The sequence below is a fragment of the Centrocercus urophasianus genome, unplaced genomic scaffold (genome assembly GCF_019232065.1).
Source record: "Centrocercus urophasianus isolate 14NV4802_14NV808 unplaced genomic scaffold, USGS_Curo_1.0 seq_11, whole genome shotgun sequence".
In the NCBI taxonomy this organism is placed as follows: Eukaryota; Metazoa; Chordata; class Aves; order Galliformes; family Phasianidae; genus Centrocercus; species Centrocercus urophasianus.
This window is the reverse complement of record NW_024884253.1, coordinates 62,113,735-62,132,541: the sequence shown is the minus strand read 5'-3', so window position 1 is coordinate 62,132,541 and position 18,807 is coordinate 62,113,735. Positions and strand designations below refer to the sequence as shown.

The following is an 18,807-nucleotide window of genomic DNA, read 5'->3' as shown; positions in this document are numbered from 1 at the left end:
AACCATTTATATGTAAACACATCATAACACATTTTTCAGAATATAGCCAATTTAAAAACAAAATTTCACTTGCAACTTAGGAGTTTAGTTCTTAATGAGACCACAGAAAAAAATTAAAATTAGTTCTTCTACCACAGAAAAAAATTAACGCTGGAATAATGTGACAAATTGCTTCAGTTATTCCTTTCTAGCAGTAAAATCACCAGTGGGTTTTTGCATCATTAAATTTTTACAAAAGAAATGGAACAGTTTAAGAAAATCATTGTTTCGCTTTGTTAATAGTGCTTAGACATTTATTAGGATTTAAGTTTTCTCACATCCTGATGCAAAAACTTAATTTTTAAGAAAAGATTTACCATCTTCATTGATTTCAACAGTTATTTGTGCCTTCAATCACACAAGACCAGTACTTAGAAAAATAAATTCAAGTTATGCATTGATTGGTATCTTAAAGATAAAGATTCCATAGTAGAAATTTTAAAGACAACTCACTTTGGTGATTCTTGCTCAGAAGGCCTGTTAAAAATAAATAAATAAAACTCAGTAAGCGAACAGAAAGAAAACAGGAACTCTAATTAGGAAAAAATGTCTGTGTAAAAGCCAAAAGATGTGCTGACAGTAAATTAAAAAATACGTATTCCCGTGCAGAGAGTCTATATCAGGCAATTAGGGAGTTTGTGAAACAAGAAAAAATCACCGAGCAGCTCTAATTACTCACTTCCACTTTTGGCATACACCCAAATACCAATAATACACATCTGCTACTGTAGCCTAAGCTGCTGGAGTTTAGAGTGGCAATTATTTAACAGGATACGCTACACCATTTTAAAAAGTTTTAGATGTAGATCACGACGACTAAAGATGTCACTGACTGTATTTCTTTACGTGTAGGTAATGAGAAATTAGCACAGGCTGCTTTAGAAATGTTAGTTACAATGCAAAAGTAGAACAGGTGCTGACAGAATTTTAACATAAAATGTAACTAAAGCAGTGACTACACAGACCAGGACAATCTAACACAGAAAGGAAGGGTGGTTAATCAGGGCTTTTCACAGAGCAGCTTGGCTGATTGTAACAGCATAATCAAAAGAATATCCACACACATGGCATCTAAGTGAATAAACTCTCCTCTCTGCTCATTATCACCTAGGAATGAAGGAATCTGTGTAATTGTAAAACTTACTGTCCTAGAATAAACGATAGCTTAAATTGGGAGGGAAAGGAATGAAGAAGAAGTGTTAGACTGGTTACCTAGGCCAGTACTCTGCGGCAAACTAACATTCAAGGCCAGGCTGGATGTGGCTCTGAGCAGCTTGGTCTGGTGGGTGACAACCCTGCACATAGCAGGGGAGTTGAAACTAGATGATCACTGTGGCCCTCTTCAACCCAAGCCATTCTATGATCCTATGATTCTATGAAATCAGACATTTAGTGATGCTTTGTGAGAAGACACAGTCACTAGGCAGCTGGCAGTTTTGGGATTTCTGTTGATTTCTCAACCATACTTAAATGAAAAACTGATAAACAGTAAAGCAGTTGGAAACAGAAACAATTGATAATCCTCTCATGAAGCAGTCCTAGTCTTCTAGAATATGCACAGAATTTCCTTCAAGGTTGTAAATCGTGTACTGTGTTCCATTAAAACTACAGTAAAAAGGTAAATATCATTCTAGTTCAGTTTCCTCATAAAGATTCCATAATATGAACAAATTCCTCTTGATAGGCAGAGATGGCAAATTCCACAAGAATTTGTGAAGGTTTGGTTGTGCATACTTTTTTTTCCCTGAACACTACAGTTCATCTTTATTACAACCATGCCCCAACATGTGATGCCAGTGACATTCACTCCCATTCTCCCAGAAGTACCTCCAGCTCTCCTTTTTAGTAATCCTCACAGTTCTTCCACTCCTTAATTGACAGCATTGGAAAAGATCCTTTGGCACCATGCACACATACACATGCTGCCTGAGCAGCCAATCTAAGCAGTGCAGACAACTGTTGAGCTCATACTGCAGTTACTCAGTGAGAGGAGGTTAAAGTTTTTTTTCGATGTAGTCAATGATTTCACTGAGCTTGTTAAAAATAATTTCTACCTTTGAAAGCTCCACCCCTACATAGGATTTGACTGCTGCTGTCCAGACTTTGTGAAGTGGGAAGACAGGCAGTGCAATGACACAAGCTTTTATTTATTTTAGTTTAAGCTAATTGATTTCCATCTGATGGAAACAACAGTGAAGCCATACATTTTTGTGTATGTCACAAGAGAAGGGATACAGCTCTATTACTAACATCTGTGCAGAACTCAAGTTGTCATATGTTAGCCCTCTTGAAAGCTTCCACCAAGAACTACACACCATAAAATTCTGATGCAATTAGACATGATATCTCTATATTAATATAATCTCCTTCCTCCCCACCTCAAGAGAGTGAGGCCATTTGAGACAGAAAAAAATATTTCCACTTTCATTCATATACTTTGTATAAATAAATAGCAAATTCTTAATCACCTCAATAATATATCAAGATACATAAATAAGGGATATAAATTCCTATTAATATTTCCTGAAGGTTCATATGTTGAGTTACTGCACTTTAATTCAGATGCATCAGTCTGAAGGAGTTACTGAATCATCCCATAACCTTTTTGAGTATAAAAAGATTACCTAGAAAATGACCAAATTCAACCCTTACAGAATTCATCAGTGACAAGGGAGCTGTGTCTTCACAAAGTCCTCAGCAGCACAGCATGCTATAGCTGAAGAATTTTAATTTTCACAACTCAATGAAATATTACTTCTGACACGTAATTATTCACCAATGTGATGAAGTACTTTGAACAGGAACAACAGGATCATATTTTCTGGCCAAACTGTATTCTACATTTTACTAAGATATCTTCCTCGTTTCACAACAAACAACAAGCACCATATTTTAAGCCAATAAATGAGAACACTCACCAGACCAACCAATCGACATTTTCATCAAGAAAAAGAGACATTCCTTGCAAGGAGAATAAACTTTCCATTGGCTCAGCATGCAAACACTTCAAAACTGCAAGTAATTTCCCTTCCTTACTCCACTGTGTATCTAAAAAGATGCCATTTCAATCTTCCACTTACTACAGATTGCTGTCAGTGACAATCTTTACAATTAAACTCTCCACTGTAAAAATCTACCTCTCTTCTGTCAAGTTTCAAGGAAAGACCCCTCCTCCTCAGACGTGTGCCTTACCAGAGAATTTGCTATTCTGAGAACTGATGATGATAAGGTAAAGTAAAATCCCAAGAGAAAAGGGACAACTGAAACAATAGAACTGTAGCAAAACTCCCTCTCTACAAACAACAGAAGGAAACATCTGTAGGTTTTGCCCTTGTAGTGTTCTTCAAGTTATTGAAGCTTCTTTTCTCTAACACCTGCAGGGGTAGGGAGACTGAATGTGGCAGTATTTCCATTACCAGATCTTTTCTGAGAACTACCCATTTAAACTGGGATTATTGTTCATAAACAAATTAAATGGAAGATATTTAAAGCGTCATCTTTTTGCTGCCTTTTAGACAAATTTATATACAGCATGAGTTGCACAGTTAAGATTCAGAAATTCTATGAACAAGTGAGCAGAAAAACCATTTAAGGCAGCTACATAGATTCCTTCTGCTTTACACTTGAGCACTATTATAGAAAAACTTGGGGCTTTCACAGTATGCTCAAGTTTTGCAGTGATTTTCTGTAAGTCCCAAACATCCATATTGATAAGCTGCTGCCATTAACAATGAAAGGATCCTTCAGTTCCTCTACAGTTCCTTTACTGACCATACTTCATATTGCTTCATGTATTTCGGTTATATTCAAAAGCTCAATTTGCTGCAAAATGCAAATCTGATTTGCATTTTGGCTTTAGAGGTGACTTTTTTTTTGGATTGACAAACAAAAAGGGTAGTACATTTTAATAAAGATACATATATTAAAAAGAGATTTGTGCATAAGTAAGATAAACACATGTTCTCTTTCTTTGCATATTTGAGTGGAAGAGCACTGTGAAATCCATAGCGGTCCATTAGTAACAGTCTTAAAAGCCTAATTTGAAACTCATGGGGTGTTCAACCCCAAATCACTTATTGGTGGTTCTGAAAGGTGTGTATAAAAACTTGAGGTCACGATTTCTAAAGTTGCAGCGTTCCTACTTTTCTTTACAATATGTTTAGTCTTTATTTCACAGTCCCTTAGGCTGACACGTGTTTTATCTCATCTGGTTGACGACAAGTGGTTTTTAGCAAGCTTCCATCAGCAAAGGTGCAGAAATGGAACAGAGGGAGGATAGAGAAGTGATATTTATATTAACGAGCAAACTAGGAAACATATGGCAGAACATAACATACGGAATAATCCCAAGTGAAGGTCCAGGAAGAATATTTTAATTCTAGGTTTGTCTGAATATGAATTAAATAAAAAATAAAAATAAAACACAGAGAAAGACTATAGAAAAGTCTTAAAAAAAAAAAAACCAAACCCAAAAACCAACAACAACTCAAAAAACCAACAACATTTAAGTCCAACACAGCTGATGAGGAGGATGCAAATGGTAAGCAATGGAACGACAAGGTTAATTAAAGTGAAATTGAAATGTCCTGAGATCCTGCCTAATATTGGAAAAGCATCTTCCTTGAGAAAGACTGAAGTACACCAACTAAGACAACAGAGTTAAGAAATGCAGATTTTGTAAGAACAAGAAATTAAGCACGCAAGTGTGTGATTAAGGACTGAAGTAAAAAGCATTATAAATTAAGTTCACTGAAAGTAATTTCAATTTTATGTCAAAATAGTAGTTAATGGAATTTATCTGATATATCTAAAGAGTACTTCCATCAAGAGAAATGCATTCTAAATGTTGTTTACAAAAATATCTTTGTTAGAATAAAAAAAAAAAAAGTATTTCTATAGTAAGTTTACCAACTTTCACCATGGAGCTACAGTTTATTGTCTATCAACACAGTAAGCTGAAAGAATTGAACAAATGCAGCCTAAGCTCAGGAAATCTATTTTCAATGCAATGCCTTCGTCAGATGATACATCACACTTACATTAGGAACGTATATGCACTTCCAGAAATTCATAGCATAATGACAGTGAATTTCCTTTTGTATACTAGTTCACCCATTTATTTCCTTCCCCTCTAACTCTGGGACTGCACACATTATGCCATCTATATCACCAAAGGATAGTTTTAGAATGTAAATTAAAGATGTTTATAGCTTTGGCAAACATGTTTAACAAAGGAAAAAGTTTCTGCAGGAACACATTGCATTTATAACAAAATTATTGAATTGAAGTAATTTAAGTTGGGAAGGAGTATGGGAGGACGTTCAAAGATGGGCCGACTTTAAAGTTAGATAAGGACAATCAGGTCCTTTTTACAGATGAGATTTTAATTTCTCCAGGGATAGGAAAAATCTCAACTTTTCTGTCAATCGCTTTGAGGGCTTAATCAAGCTCAGCATTAATTTCATCTTCCTTGTGACTTCTCAGCATTTCCCTTGCTGTAACTTGGGTTCATCACTTCACATGTTTTTGCTGCACACCTCCAAGAAGAGTCTGATTCCGTATACTTGATAACCTTCTTTTGGCAGCCGAAAGCAAAAACATGACTGACTTGCCCTGCTCCAGCCTTCTGACTCCTCTCATACATCACATGCTATCATCTGTGAATAATTAGCCAGATTTATCTTGCTGATTAATCAACACTAAGTATTTAAATATAAGTACAAGATTTAGACAGACTCATCTGTCAATTTCTCTTACTGACTGATACTATAACTCATCTCTTAGAGACATATTTTACAACAATCTTTCTGAAACACAGATTAAATAGAATTTGCAGCTAATCTTTTCTTTTAGGATGCAGTCTACTCTAAAGAAGTCAAACACTTGGTCCTATGCAGTCTGCTATTCCAAACCAAACAGACCAAGATCCTGGTTTAATTCGTTATACAGTAAACAAGATAAACTGAAGAGTTTAACTCACAGGATTCTCTACAAAGCTTTACAGGAATACTTTTCCAAGTCAATAACCCAGTGCTCTTTTCCCTTAAACTAGCACCTCAGATACACGGCTGAATATACATATTCTTATTAACAAGCACTCAGAGAGATACATCCAATCTTTTAGAAGAGCATGCCACTACATTTACAATCTAAACAATTTCACCTATAGTAAGGGTACAGGTGCAGTAAAAAAAGCCCAGGCTAATCAACCTGAATTTACAACGTCAAAGATACTCTGTTCCTCGCAAACAGGAGACATTTATGTTTTTTATTGGAACTCTTGAATATTGGGATTGTAAAAGTTCACTTAACTTTTACTGTAGCCTACATAGAATCATTATGGTTGGAGAAGAACACTATGATCCATCTAGTCCAACTGCCAACCCATCCCCACCATGCCCACTAACCATGCCCCTCAGTGTTATATCCACACATTTCTTGAACATCTTCAGGGACAATGACTCCACCACCTCCCTTGGCAGCCTGTGCTACTGCCTCACTGTTCCTTTTGAGAAGAAATTTTTCCTAACATCCAACTTGAACCTCTCCTGGTGTAACTTGAGGCCATTACCTCTCATCCGACCACTGCTACCTGATCGAAGAGGCACTGCAGCATACATACTAAGTTAATGTCATGGAAATCAGTAACAATTTGTTCTTCTATACCAAACTTGGTGCAAGTGTGTGTATATTTCAAAATTTGGAAACTGCAGTTGTATTCTTATGAAGAAAGACTTCAACAATGATCACCTTCAGGTATCACAGTAGGTTAAAAAAAAAAAAAAAGTAAAATTTTTAACTGAAAATAATTATCTGCACAACTCATCAGCCTTCCTTTAAAACAAGCCATGATTTAAATATATTATATTGAAACATTTTTCTCAAAGGTAAGCTTCTTCAATTCACAACTCTGCCTATCAGGATAGCAGATGGTCAGGATGATCTGATGCCAAGCAGCCTGTTGGTATAGCACAAACAGCTTTGAAAAAGCTACACAATAAAGCAGCTTTTTAGCAGAGATGACTTTAGAAATAATAATTCCATATAATGACATATTTTCTTTAATAAAGGCAAGTCATAACCCCTTCATATTCACACATAAGGAATTCTGAAGATAGGAAATGTAACCTAGAAAGGCAAAAATAAATTTTACATGCTGCTTAAAAATAGACGTTTAGTAAGTCAATTTCAGCAGTGCTTCAACGAAGAAAATTAAGATCTCTCAACAAAAGCAAAATACCTTCATGGCATGACAGGAAAACCAACTCTAAGTGAAAAACAGCTACCAACAGTCCCTAATAAATACTATGTTTTATCTTACCACTATTCTTGAAACAAAACAGTAGTAGCAATGTGTGTATATGTGGAGGGATGGGTTAAATATATTGTGAAATACTGCAACACAGAGTCAGAAGATAGACTCAGAAGATCTGGTGCTGCTTTTATTATTTCTGGCACAGAAATAATAAAAGTAGTTTAACACTCAAAGCAACATATTAGAGGCAAGACTTCAGTGCAGACTCCAGCTGTGTCTTAGGATTAATTTTTCAGAGGCAGTATTAGTCAGATAAGACAAACAGCAGCACAGCAAGCAAGAGGAGAAAGAACATGGAAGGTTTCTTCACAAAGGTTGAATTTCCCTGGACTAAACAGAAGTCTTGAAGTCCTCTTCAGCACCGTCTTCAATGACAGGCTTTGCATGCAGCTGTGATTTGAGATGGCTTGGCTTAGATAAACAAACCTATTCACTCTGTGTGAATAAAGCTCTATTTAATATACATTAATTTGAGCTTAGAGCATTTCCTTTTTGTCCATTATATATATGCAATAGCTCTGATCTTTTCTGCAGATTCTAATCTGAGAGAGAAAAACTGCTTCTTTCGACAATGCCTGAGCCTCAAATTTACTTCAATGCAATAGAACCTTAAATCTTATAGATTTAATAGAATAAATAGAACCTTAAAGCAGTCTAGTTACACCAATACGAAAAAAAATGAGAGTCTGCCCTGGTTTTCAGCAGTTTACTTATGAGCACTGTATGTTCTACTTTTTAGTTTTATTTATTTTTTCAGTCACAGCCTGTAAATTATCGCTCAAATTTTACTTAGAAGGTAGAATACTCACAGTACATTTAAAAACAACCACTATTTTCTTCAGAGAAAGAATATGATAAATAATAAGATATCCTTTCCCTCATCTCCAGCATGGTTATTTGAATTATATAACAGGAAACAGTTCTAGGTGTTGAAATGTTGATACAGCACAATGTATTGTGAAAAGTGAAAGAAACAAAGAAACAACTGAATATTAATAATTGATATGTTTTAAGTGTCTGAACCAAGAACTGTTCCCCATAATTTTTCTAAATTGTGTACTTGTTTCTAGAAGCAATACAGAACATGACTGATTCCCTTCAATTATTAAACACATTCAAGAAGAAAATTGGTCAGGAAAATACTTTTGCTTGGTACTATCAGGAGGAGAAAAGACTTATTGGGAAACCGGAGCACTGTTATCTTCTATAAATCCAATATCTCCCAAGATTCCAAACGTGATTTAATCTACTAAGTACACAACAAATCTCATCAAACAAGTTCTATCAATACATTTGTCCCAGTAAGCAAATAGATGAATTTGAAGGCAACTCAGTCTTGGGATAAGTGTTGCTTTGATGAAAAAATCCTAAGATATTATCCAGAGTCTGAACTGAAACAAGCAGAAACTATCTCCCATTTCCCAAGTCCCTGAAATGCCCATGGTAGCTACTGATTAAGATTAAGGAGCCATATGATTTTAACAAAGATTCAAGGTCCAGCTCAGGTAACAATAAAGGGATTTAATATCAGCATCTTGCAGTTGCTTGCTAGTAATTTTCCACAGTTCTTTCAGACTTTTCCTCCCATCAAAGACATTCATCATTTATACTCAGTATTAACTACCACCACTGCAGACTAGGCAGCAAAAAAAAAAAAAAAAAGAGTCCTCTAAAGTCAGTATAAAAGCAGGGCTATGAGAATCTACTTTTGGCCCTCTTCTACAAAAACAGATTTGCAATTTCAATATTTTTCCAAAGCATGTCTTGATTAAGTCAGTTCAAGTCTACTAAAGACCAGCCTGACACAAACAGGCGAGTTAGCTTTAAAAGTTTTATCAGTACACTGCAAGCTGTTTTTAAGTTAATAGCTAAATTATCCTGAAGCACAGCAGAAGAGTAGGACAAATGTTTGTCCATACATAATACCAAAGATAGGCAAGTCAAATGCTTTTCTTGCAAAGCAGATATAGAATCTGGTCTACCAGCTATTTCATGGAAGCATTCAGAGAAAAATATTTTTCTACACAAAATTAATTTTACCTTACATCTTTGAACAAAAGAAGCAAGGCAAATAATGACAAGTATAAGAATATAAATAATCAGTGGAATGTGGACTAATACAAACTGTTGAAAACCTCAGTATAGATTTAAACATTCTTTTATTTGTGTGGTACCGTAATGTTTTACCTCAGTTGTTGAAGTACTAACGACTATTTTACTACACAAACATCTAACAGTTAATGTAATAAAAGACCGTTCATTCTATACACAATATTCCCCATCCTAAACATGCTTTCAATTTAAATTAACCACATTTATGTAAGTATTTTTCAATTACATGCACAAAATCCAATACTATAAACACACCAAAGAAACAAGGACTACTTTGGGAATAACTCACAGAAAATTAGGTTTATCTGAGGTATAACCATAATCTCTACAGTGAGTGATGTAACTCAGATACAGCGGAATAAATCAGTGCCCAGAAAATAAATAAGCTATTTTCACACTCAGAACACCTTATTTCCTCTGACTGAAACACCATAAAAACCAGGCCTTCCCACTCAACCCTCAGTAGGCATTGGAAAAGTAAAACAGAAAGGAGAAAAGCTGTAGGAGAAGATAAAAACAAGAATGATGAAGTCTGGACATAATCTACCAGTCACAGTAGATAGGGTAGCAACTTGTTTTTCTGTCAACAATTTCTACATTCACCATCTTCTCATATGTTCTACTCCACATTAATTTTATTTGCTTAATTACTTCCGCAAGGACATAAATTGTCTGTAAATGTTAAAACACAGGAAAGACACAACTTCGTATCTGTGGTTACTCAACATCTTGAGGCAACACATATATTATTTCAGCTGTTAGGGACACTACTAGCACAATGGTTCATCTGACTTGCAGGATGAAAAACAGAAAAATGCTTTTGATGACCCAGTGACAAACTCCAAATATGCACATAGCACATTAAATTTTCATTCCCCCCACCCTCCTCCATAGAAACCTCAATGCTATAATGTAGGAACAAAAACTGTTTTCTTCATGTTCGAAGACAACTTTATGTCCAGGGTTTAAAGCTACAGCTACGTAGCTGAATGCTATCAAAGAGATAAGCAATTCTTATCATAAGCAATATCCTATGCTTCTCAAAATACATCATATATATAGGTTACAAGGAAGGGATCATCAAAAGCTACTTTTCTTTTGTAATAATATAAAGGAACTTGCATTTTAATACACAGTATTCTCCCCAGATGAAAGTTTCAAAGTAGCTCTATTTTCTGTTTAAAATTTGACTGATCAATGATCTTTATTATTTCTGAAGTTAGTATTATGCTAATATGAAGTTACTCATTGAGAAATACCTCTGTAAGTAAGAGGAAAGCCACATAATAAATATATAAACAAAGAAATAATCAGTGCAGAAAGACAAGAGCTTCAGGTCCTGGAAGCAAACATAGCAGTGGTTAGACAGTTGGTCATTAAGGATTAGAACAAAGCACCTGAAAGCAAAAAGCAGAGACTGCCCTCAGAGTGGCAATCTACAGTTCCTCAGAGTAAGAAAAAGATAGATGACCACTGGTATCATTATGTTTCCATGTTTTATCTAAGGCAGTAATTCTTTCAACTCAGTTGGAGCTGATAATGTAGAAAACAAATGAACTCTTAAGAGCCCAATGAAGATTCCCTAAGAGAAAAAAAGTTTATAAAGTTTATAATACGCGGGAAAGGGTTGCAAAACTTACTGGGTGATGGGATATTACAAATACAAAAAGGCTTGCCATCTCAGACTTCACTGAGAATTTTTGTTCAGGGATGAAGGATTGGTTTTTAAACTTGTCATTCTGTATCACAGCACATTTTGTATCACATTTGCACTTGTAACAATTTGTCAAAATAAATCTTACGCAAACAAAACACTGTTTGAACTCAATATTAAAAACTTATGATCACTGTTTTATATGAAAGTTGCTTGGTTTTTTTGAGAAAAATGAGCAATGAATTGTTTGCAGAAGCCCTTACCTCCTCTGTGGACTGTGGTTCTGAGAGAACTCTGAATCACTGTCTTTGGATGTTGGAGAGCCCTTATATGTATAAAAAACATCTTCTGTCTCAGTAATATAAGAAATCTCATTTGTAAGGTTATCTACAGATGAATGTCGTGCCTTACGAATTTCATGACGCAGTCTAGGACTCCGCCTTAAAAAAGGGAACATGAAGACAAGTTAGTAGGTTGTAATCATTTGTAGAACATTCTGAGGAATTATTTCTATTCTACTGCAATCTGTGCCCTGAAGTCTTCTTGTCAGGTTTATGGGTCTCACTTTAAACAACAGATAAAACAGTTTAAATAATGAGTTTTATAAAATTTGGTACGGCACAAGGTGATCATATACTTCCACATATATAGCACTGAACTGACTGTCCATCCCATTGTGCTACCTATACTTGTTAAAGTTATATTAATAGACTTACAAAATGACTTGGACTAAAGGAGACCTTAAAGACCATTTATTTCCAGCACACTGGCAACTGGAAAACCTCTTCTCCAGGCTATAGAATGGCAGTTGCTTCAGTCTCTCCTCACAGCAGGACACATTCCATGATAGACCCTCGCAGTACTCACCACTCACCACTTCTCTCCAAGTAGAGTAAAATTTATTAGCATCTACCCCTCAAAGACCAGCAGTTAGCCATCCATCCCATGTTACTATCCACCTATCCAGAACATGATATCATATTTTGGATATAATGTTAATACAGAGAGTTTTAAAAGCCTTGCTAAAGTTAAGGTAAATTACACTCATTCTTTCCCTGCCATTATGTATACTCTCAAAATAACAGCATATATGTAGACACTACATATCTAGTCTGCTAGAAGACATGCAAGGTAGAAGGCTGGAAGGTAGGGATAACGATGAAATTTATTTTACCAATTAGGGGTAACAGGAGGTGATCGAGAAGGAAGGCTTTTGGTCTCCAGATGCTCAACAGATAAAGATCTCCTCATAGATGGGTTCCAAACCATTCCACCTATGACTTTTCTGCAGTACTGACTGTTTACAGACCTGAAAAGAATTAAAAGTGAAAATCTATATGTTAATTGTATTGCATAGAAAAATTCAGTTAAATAAAATATACTTTTTAAAGTACATTACATAATTCACATTTTAAAGAATCACCTGTGCTTACCCCCTCATTATAAAAGAGCCATTTGCTGTCCCTCACTTGTTGCAATAAAACTGTTCAGTTCATCCCTACTTCAATACTAATCAAAAACCTGGGTAAAAATAACTTTTCTGGAAGTTATTTTTAACTTCATTGTGTTCAAGAAGATAGAAAGGAAAACAGGAAATTTGGCATGCTCTGTTGGCACCAAGCCATGTGCCTGACAAAACATAATTCAAATACAAGTACATGATTCTAGACGTTTTCTGTTAAAACTTGTGAATTGGTAACAACTCACTATGGCTTAACTGAGCACACAACCACTTTATCTATGTGATGACTCAGCAGATAAAAACTTGTCCTAGTTTCAGCCGGGATGGAATTGTTTTCTTCAGAGCATCTGGTATGATGCTATGTTTTGGTTCTATGAGAAAAACGATGTTAATAACAAACCAATATTTATAGCTGGAGCTGTGTTGCACAGAGTCAAAGTCATTCTCAGGGCTCAAGGAGCTGGGAGAGAACAGGATTAGGACAGCTGACTTGAACTGGCCATAGGGATATTTCATACCATTTGATATCATGCAGAAGGAGTTTTGAAGAGGGTGGAAATTTACCTTGCTCTCTTCTGCTTGCTGGGGGATAACAGAATCACTCAGCAATAGTGAGGAATTACTTGTGCATTACTTGTTATATACATTCACACATAACTATCTTATATAACTTTTACATGGTCATAACTATTATCCTTTTCCTTATCTCTGTCTTACTAAATAACTATTTCAACTCATGAATTCTACTTCTTTTTTCTTAATTTATTTTTATTCTCTCCTTCATCCCACTGGGAAATGGGAGGAGAATAAGGGAAAAACAGCATGGTGCTAAGCCACCTGTCAGATTAAACCACAACAGTCATTTTGCAATGCTGAATTCATCAGTTTATACACTGTTAATTTTTTTATTATATAAGTCAAGGCCACACACTACAGCAAATTAATAACCTCAATCCAACTCCCAAAGAGAACAAACAACGTAGCAGAGAAAATATACAGCAAGGAATATGCTACACAATATTGTTCTATGAGAAGACTTTCAAAAAGCTCCATAAGTAGTGAAAAAACTAGCATAGTGACTAGCAATTACCAATCCCTGTGACAAGTCCCACAGTGGGCACCAAAATTGGAATAATACTAAACCAGTACCTTTTGAAACTTATTCCTTAAAATTATATGGGCTGTGCAATGCCTGTACGTGCATTGTGTATATAAAGATAGGATCTTTTCATCTACTTGCAATTTTGAAAGAGAGAAAGGTCTCCAGACGTAGCGTTCGGCAAGTGTTAAGAAAGTCGCTTTCTCAATACAAGTTCGTATTGATCCATAAAAGATCTAATCCTCAAAATACACATCTCTAAACACTTAGAAAAGTTCTTTATTGTTCATTCAGCTACTTGTTTTTATTCATTTCAGCTATGATCTAGTACTATGCAAAAGTATGGAGATCACACTTCAGTGGAAAACGTAACATTTTATCAGTGTTCTTGTGCCTGGACAATTCTTTGTGCCTTTACTGGCATCATTTACAGGCTATGCCTAGTCCCTTAGGTATGAATTCTGCAGTACTGAAAGAGATATCAAAACATGAAGAGCCAATTGGCAAAATTCTGGAAATAACTGGAATTATGATAACACAGAATTACAGAATATGACGAGTAAGAAGGGACCTACAAGGATCTAGCCCAACTCCTGACATCATTCAGAAGTTGAATCTGAGTCCAAGTAGGAAAAAGAGAAATTAAACAAGGAACAATTCAACAGTTAAGGGGAAACACTGCAAAAGTAAAGAAAAGAGAAAGTAAGCAAGAAAATATTCTCCCAAAAACCATCAGAAAAAGCAGTTTACTGGTAAGTCTATAGAGATTACAGATAATCAAAGGACTAAAGAATTCTCTGAAGTCTCATATTTTGAGAAGATAACGACATAAGACTTACAGCCCAAACAGTGCATATGGAACGGGTACATCCCAACTTCATGTAGCAAAATAACAAGCTCTGAACTACATTTTAGATACCACTGTGAAACTACCAGCTCAATGACAGCAGAAGCCAACAAAGGAAATAAAAGATGAGAAGTGTCATGACAGTGGAATCTTAAATGGTTGGATGGGGAAATTTTTTCATCCCTATGTAACTAATTGAGATCTTTATGCACTTCAGAAATTGCCCTAACATATTAAACAGTGTTTATATAACAGTAAGGAGTAAACAATTCAAAACAAATCTGTTCAGCAAATTCTCTTACTGGATCATTAAACACATAACATTTTAACTTTGTATTGTTGCTACACCTTATGCTGAAAAAGCAAGTTAAGACGATAACAGTAAAACAGACTCAATAACTTTTTATGAGCATTATATTGTAATGACATCATTGCAAAAAAAAGGAAAACAAAGTTAGACAATTTGTCCAACGGTTCACAAAGACTGACAATCACAAGCAGAACTGAGCTCTGCAACTTCAAATTCAGCTGTCACTGACAAATCCTTCTTTCAGCATTTACAATGGGAAACACACTTTCACGCAATACTTACTTTGCTGGATTTCTAGAACCTAGGGTCCAATAATGTGATAATATTTTTTTTTCATGAGGTAGTGACTTCTTTGCCTGAAAAAACGTGTGATGCTCTACACAAGACTTCCACAGATTTTTGCATGCTCTGTAATTTAACATGTTGAAGGCAACAATATGCTCTCTGGATTCATTCTGTAACAGTAAGAAAATGTACGTTTCAACATATACAAGCTGATAAAACAGAGCAAATGAGGTTATAAAGCTACCATATAAATAACAATGAAATTACTTTTATCCTAAATAAGCAAATCAAATTCAGGAAAATAAAAATTAATCACATAGTAGATTTTAATCTGGAGATGGATGAAACGGCATGGTGACTATATGAAATTCAAATGCCAAAACAAACCTTTTAAAAGTGTAAGCAATATTAAAAATCATTAATAAACTTACCAGTTTCTAATCATTACACTGCTAATTTAATGCAATGTTTAAGTCTATAGTGTCAAACATATTTTATATACAAGTATAACACAAAACAGCTAAACAGATTATTGGATTTCCTGTCAGATTGTGATCTTCCCAAAACTCTTTAACATTGTATTAAGGTTGTAATGCAGAAGGGAAGAATCTATCTTCAAATTCAAACTCTTCATATAAGACTTCACATATATACACATTTTCTTTCAAGAGCTATAGCATACAAAATCATCTGTTTGATATTCTCTGAGAAGATAGCCAAGACTTCAAGTGTTCCACTTTGGGAAAATGAAAGAATCCACGATGGACTAAAGCTGCCGCTTTTCGTATCCAATCCTGCTTTCTGGATTACAACATAAAGCCAAAATAATGAGATCAAAAGGAAGCAGAATATGAAGCTTCTGCTGTGCAGATTCTCTCTCGCAACTTCAGTGCTCAGTGGAACATAGGTATGACACAACTGCACCACCAAAATTCGTGTCCTGAAGAACTGTAGCACTTGTTGAGCCACTTCAGGTTCCAATCCTCAAGAAAGTTTTGCACAAGATACATCTTGGGTTAGTTACTGAGGTTATCAAACATAAATAACAAAGCAGAACAAAGAGTAAAGCAAAGAAGAGAAAGGTATGTGTCATAAACAAGCTTAACGCCTATCAGAATCTCAGCACCTCTGTAGAAAAAGAAAAAAAAAGCAAGTGCACAATTTGATCGCTCATCTTTTTCAAGTATTTTTTTCTGAACTTTGTCACTGCAGCATATAATTAGCCAACAAAGCTCTCTTTCTAGTTCGTACTTCTGAGAAAGTAAGGATTTGAGTAGCAAAGCCGATTTATTAAATGATTCAAAGACCTAACAAAACTTCCTACTACAGTCTAGCAATAAATCCCATGGATGACACCTGGACTTCTAGCTGCAGGGTTCTTTTGTTTGTTCACAGCAACAGATCAGTTTAGAAGTACATATAGACAATTCTGGACAGAATAATCAAGCTAGTTTTCTTGCATTCTTTTTCTTTCTGTGCAACATTCTAAAAATGTCATGCATCAGAAAACTATGCTGCATTCTGCGAAGTACTTGAACTAGCGCTGAATGACTTCATTTAGAGATTCTCTATAGTGGAAACCACAATGAGAATCTCTAGGGGAAGCTAAAAATGACCTGCCCCTTTGCCATCTTTGGCATTGCTAGGCATTCAAATGATTGTAATCTTTATATTTCCTGTATCTATTACAAAATGGAAAAAAAAAAAAACCCAAGTTTTTTGTAGGATTAGTTTGTTCACCCTGTACGGGTATTGCTAGGTCACAGCCCAAACCAGTGGCTGAGCACGAGGTGAAAAGATGTGGCTAACCCAGAGAGCTCAGGTGCAGGGAATGCACCTGAGTGACAGAGAGGGGTTGACCCTCCTCACCTTAATTTAAGGATTAGCAGCCAAGTGAGCAGGATCTCTATTCAGAGATTGTGCCCTTCTTCAGACTCCACCAGCTTTTTGGGAAGAGTAAGCCAGTTTTCTCTGTATCACTTTCTGAACTGAATCCTAATGAATACCTTTACGAGCATGCTCCTATCCTCATAGAAGGTACTATCATCACCTTCCATTGCAGCACACTCTCAACGTACTGGAACAAATTCTTCTTCATCAGCTCACCACAGTTACTTCTAATTAGCTTATATAAAATAATATGTTCAAGCCCTGTGAAATTTTAACTCAGAAATTCTTGTGAGATAACAAGCATACAGCACTTGAACTTCTAATGAGTAACAGCATTTCTGACCTACTCTCTGTTGGCTGAATACCACTTCATGCGTTTTATACTACTCCAGAGAACAACTTAAAGGATATTTCAGATATTTCTGTTGGCCTGGAGCACTGGTCTTTTAATAGGCATAAAAATGTGTTTATCTGAACGTCTCAGTTATGTACTGAAAAGTGTAAAGATAAGGACTTAAGTACACCTAATATTTCATTTTTTTAAATTGAAATTTGAAAAAAAAACAATTTGGTCACAATTAAATTTCTGTCAACTGCTGACACAATCTTAAGTACTTTTACATAGGCTGAGAATTTAAATATGGACATACGCTAAGGTAAGTATCTTAAAGAAATTTTAGAAACGTCTGTTCAATTTTTATATTAAGAAAATCTTTTGTTAACTAGGTCTTCTGGCTCACTAACAGGCCATCTTTTAAGTCACACCACAAAATTCTATGTACCATTTCCAAAGCTGAAGAGTATTCTAGTAGGATCCAAAGATTTAGTACTTACCATCATTCTCAAGGGAAGTTCCGAAAGAACAGAATTCTAGTCATTTTTCAAGAAGCGAGGATTGGAGAAGTGTGCCACCATTAAAGTAATAGGAAGAACTCTCAACAGCTAAAATAAGCGTCTTACTAGTTTAACATAAGGGGAGAACTCTCATCAGCTGTATGCCTATCTCATCACAGAGAATTTGGGCACGTCTACAGCATAGGAGGTAAAAACATACACTAAAATGCAGAAAAGGAACAGCTGTTCTCAAGCATTACATAAGCACACAGGTTCTATTTTGGAAGCTTCAAAAAGTTGCCTGTAAATTAGTATAGCTTCTATTCCTATTATAAATCTTATACCCTTAATTAAGTCTAAGTAACGTGGGCTTTTAAAACATCAGACATCCAGTAGTTCATTAGTCTTGATTTCCAGTACTTCTGTAGCTTTTTAGTAAAAACAGAAATACTGCCTACTTCTTTCAAATAGCAGATCAATAGACTGAAGCGGTGGGATGATAGAAGTGCAGATGAATAACAGAAAGAGTGAGACAAAGTATGTTGATTTTTCAAAACAGTGGCATAAGGAAAAAAAGGAGCAGGAGAATAAATCAAGGAAACAGAACATATACTAGATGACCACAAATTCACAGCCTTTAAGAAATGATGTAGATTTTATAGAAAATCTACATATGACATGCAAAATTCTGAAGTGTTTTTGTTGCCATCTTTTATAAAAAATTGCCTACTAACACACAGCATGCACTCTGCTTTCTTCACGATCTTCCACCTTCCCTACTTACAGCCTTATTAACTTATTTTCTTCTGTACTTCCAAGCAAAAGACCAACACAACATCAGCCACTGTCAGTCACAACCCAGCGTTCAAGAAAAATGCAATAGCAGTCCAGCTGCTCCTCATTCCCACAACAGACTTTTCAAAGCAGCATCATTAGAGTACTGCAGGTATGCAGACTGCT

General features: G+C 35.5%; 1 protein-coding gene across 10 annotated transcripts in view; it reads right to left on the bottom strand.

Annotated features, from left to right (window-relative positions):
* PTPN3 (protein tyrosine phosphatase non-receptor type 3) overlaps window positions 1-18,807 on the bottom strand; it is a 177,912-nt gene that overhangs the window by 29,928 nt on the left and 129,177 nt on the right. For all 10 annotated transcript variants that reach the window (XM_042839820.1, XM_042839823.1, XM_042839822.1 and 7 more), the window contains 4 exons: window positions 15,121-15,293; window positions 12,295-12,429; window positions 11,384-11,560; window positions 493-516 (listed from right to left, as the gene is read on the bottom strand). In XM_042839820.1, coding sequence (XP_042695754.1) covers window positions 493-516; window positions 11,384-11,560; window positions 12,295-12,429; window positions 15,121-15,293 — 509 coding nt within the window. The remainder of the gene's footprint in view (window positions 1-492; window positions 517-11,383; window positions 11,561-12,294; window positions 12,430-15,120; window positions 15,294-18,807) is intronic.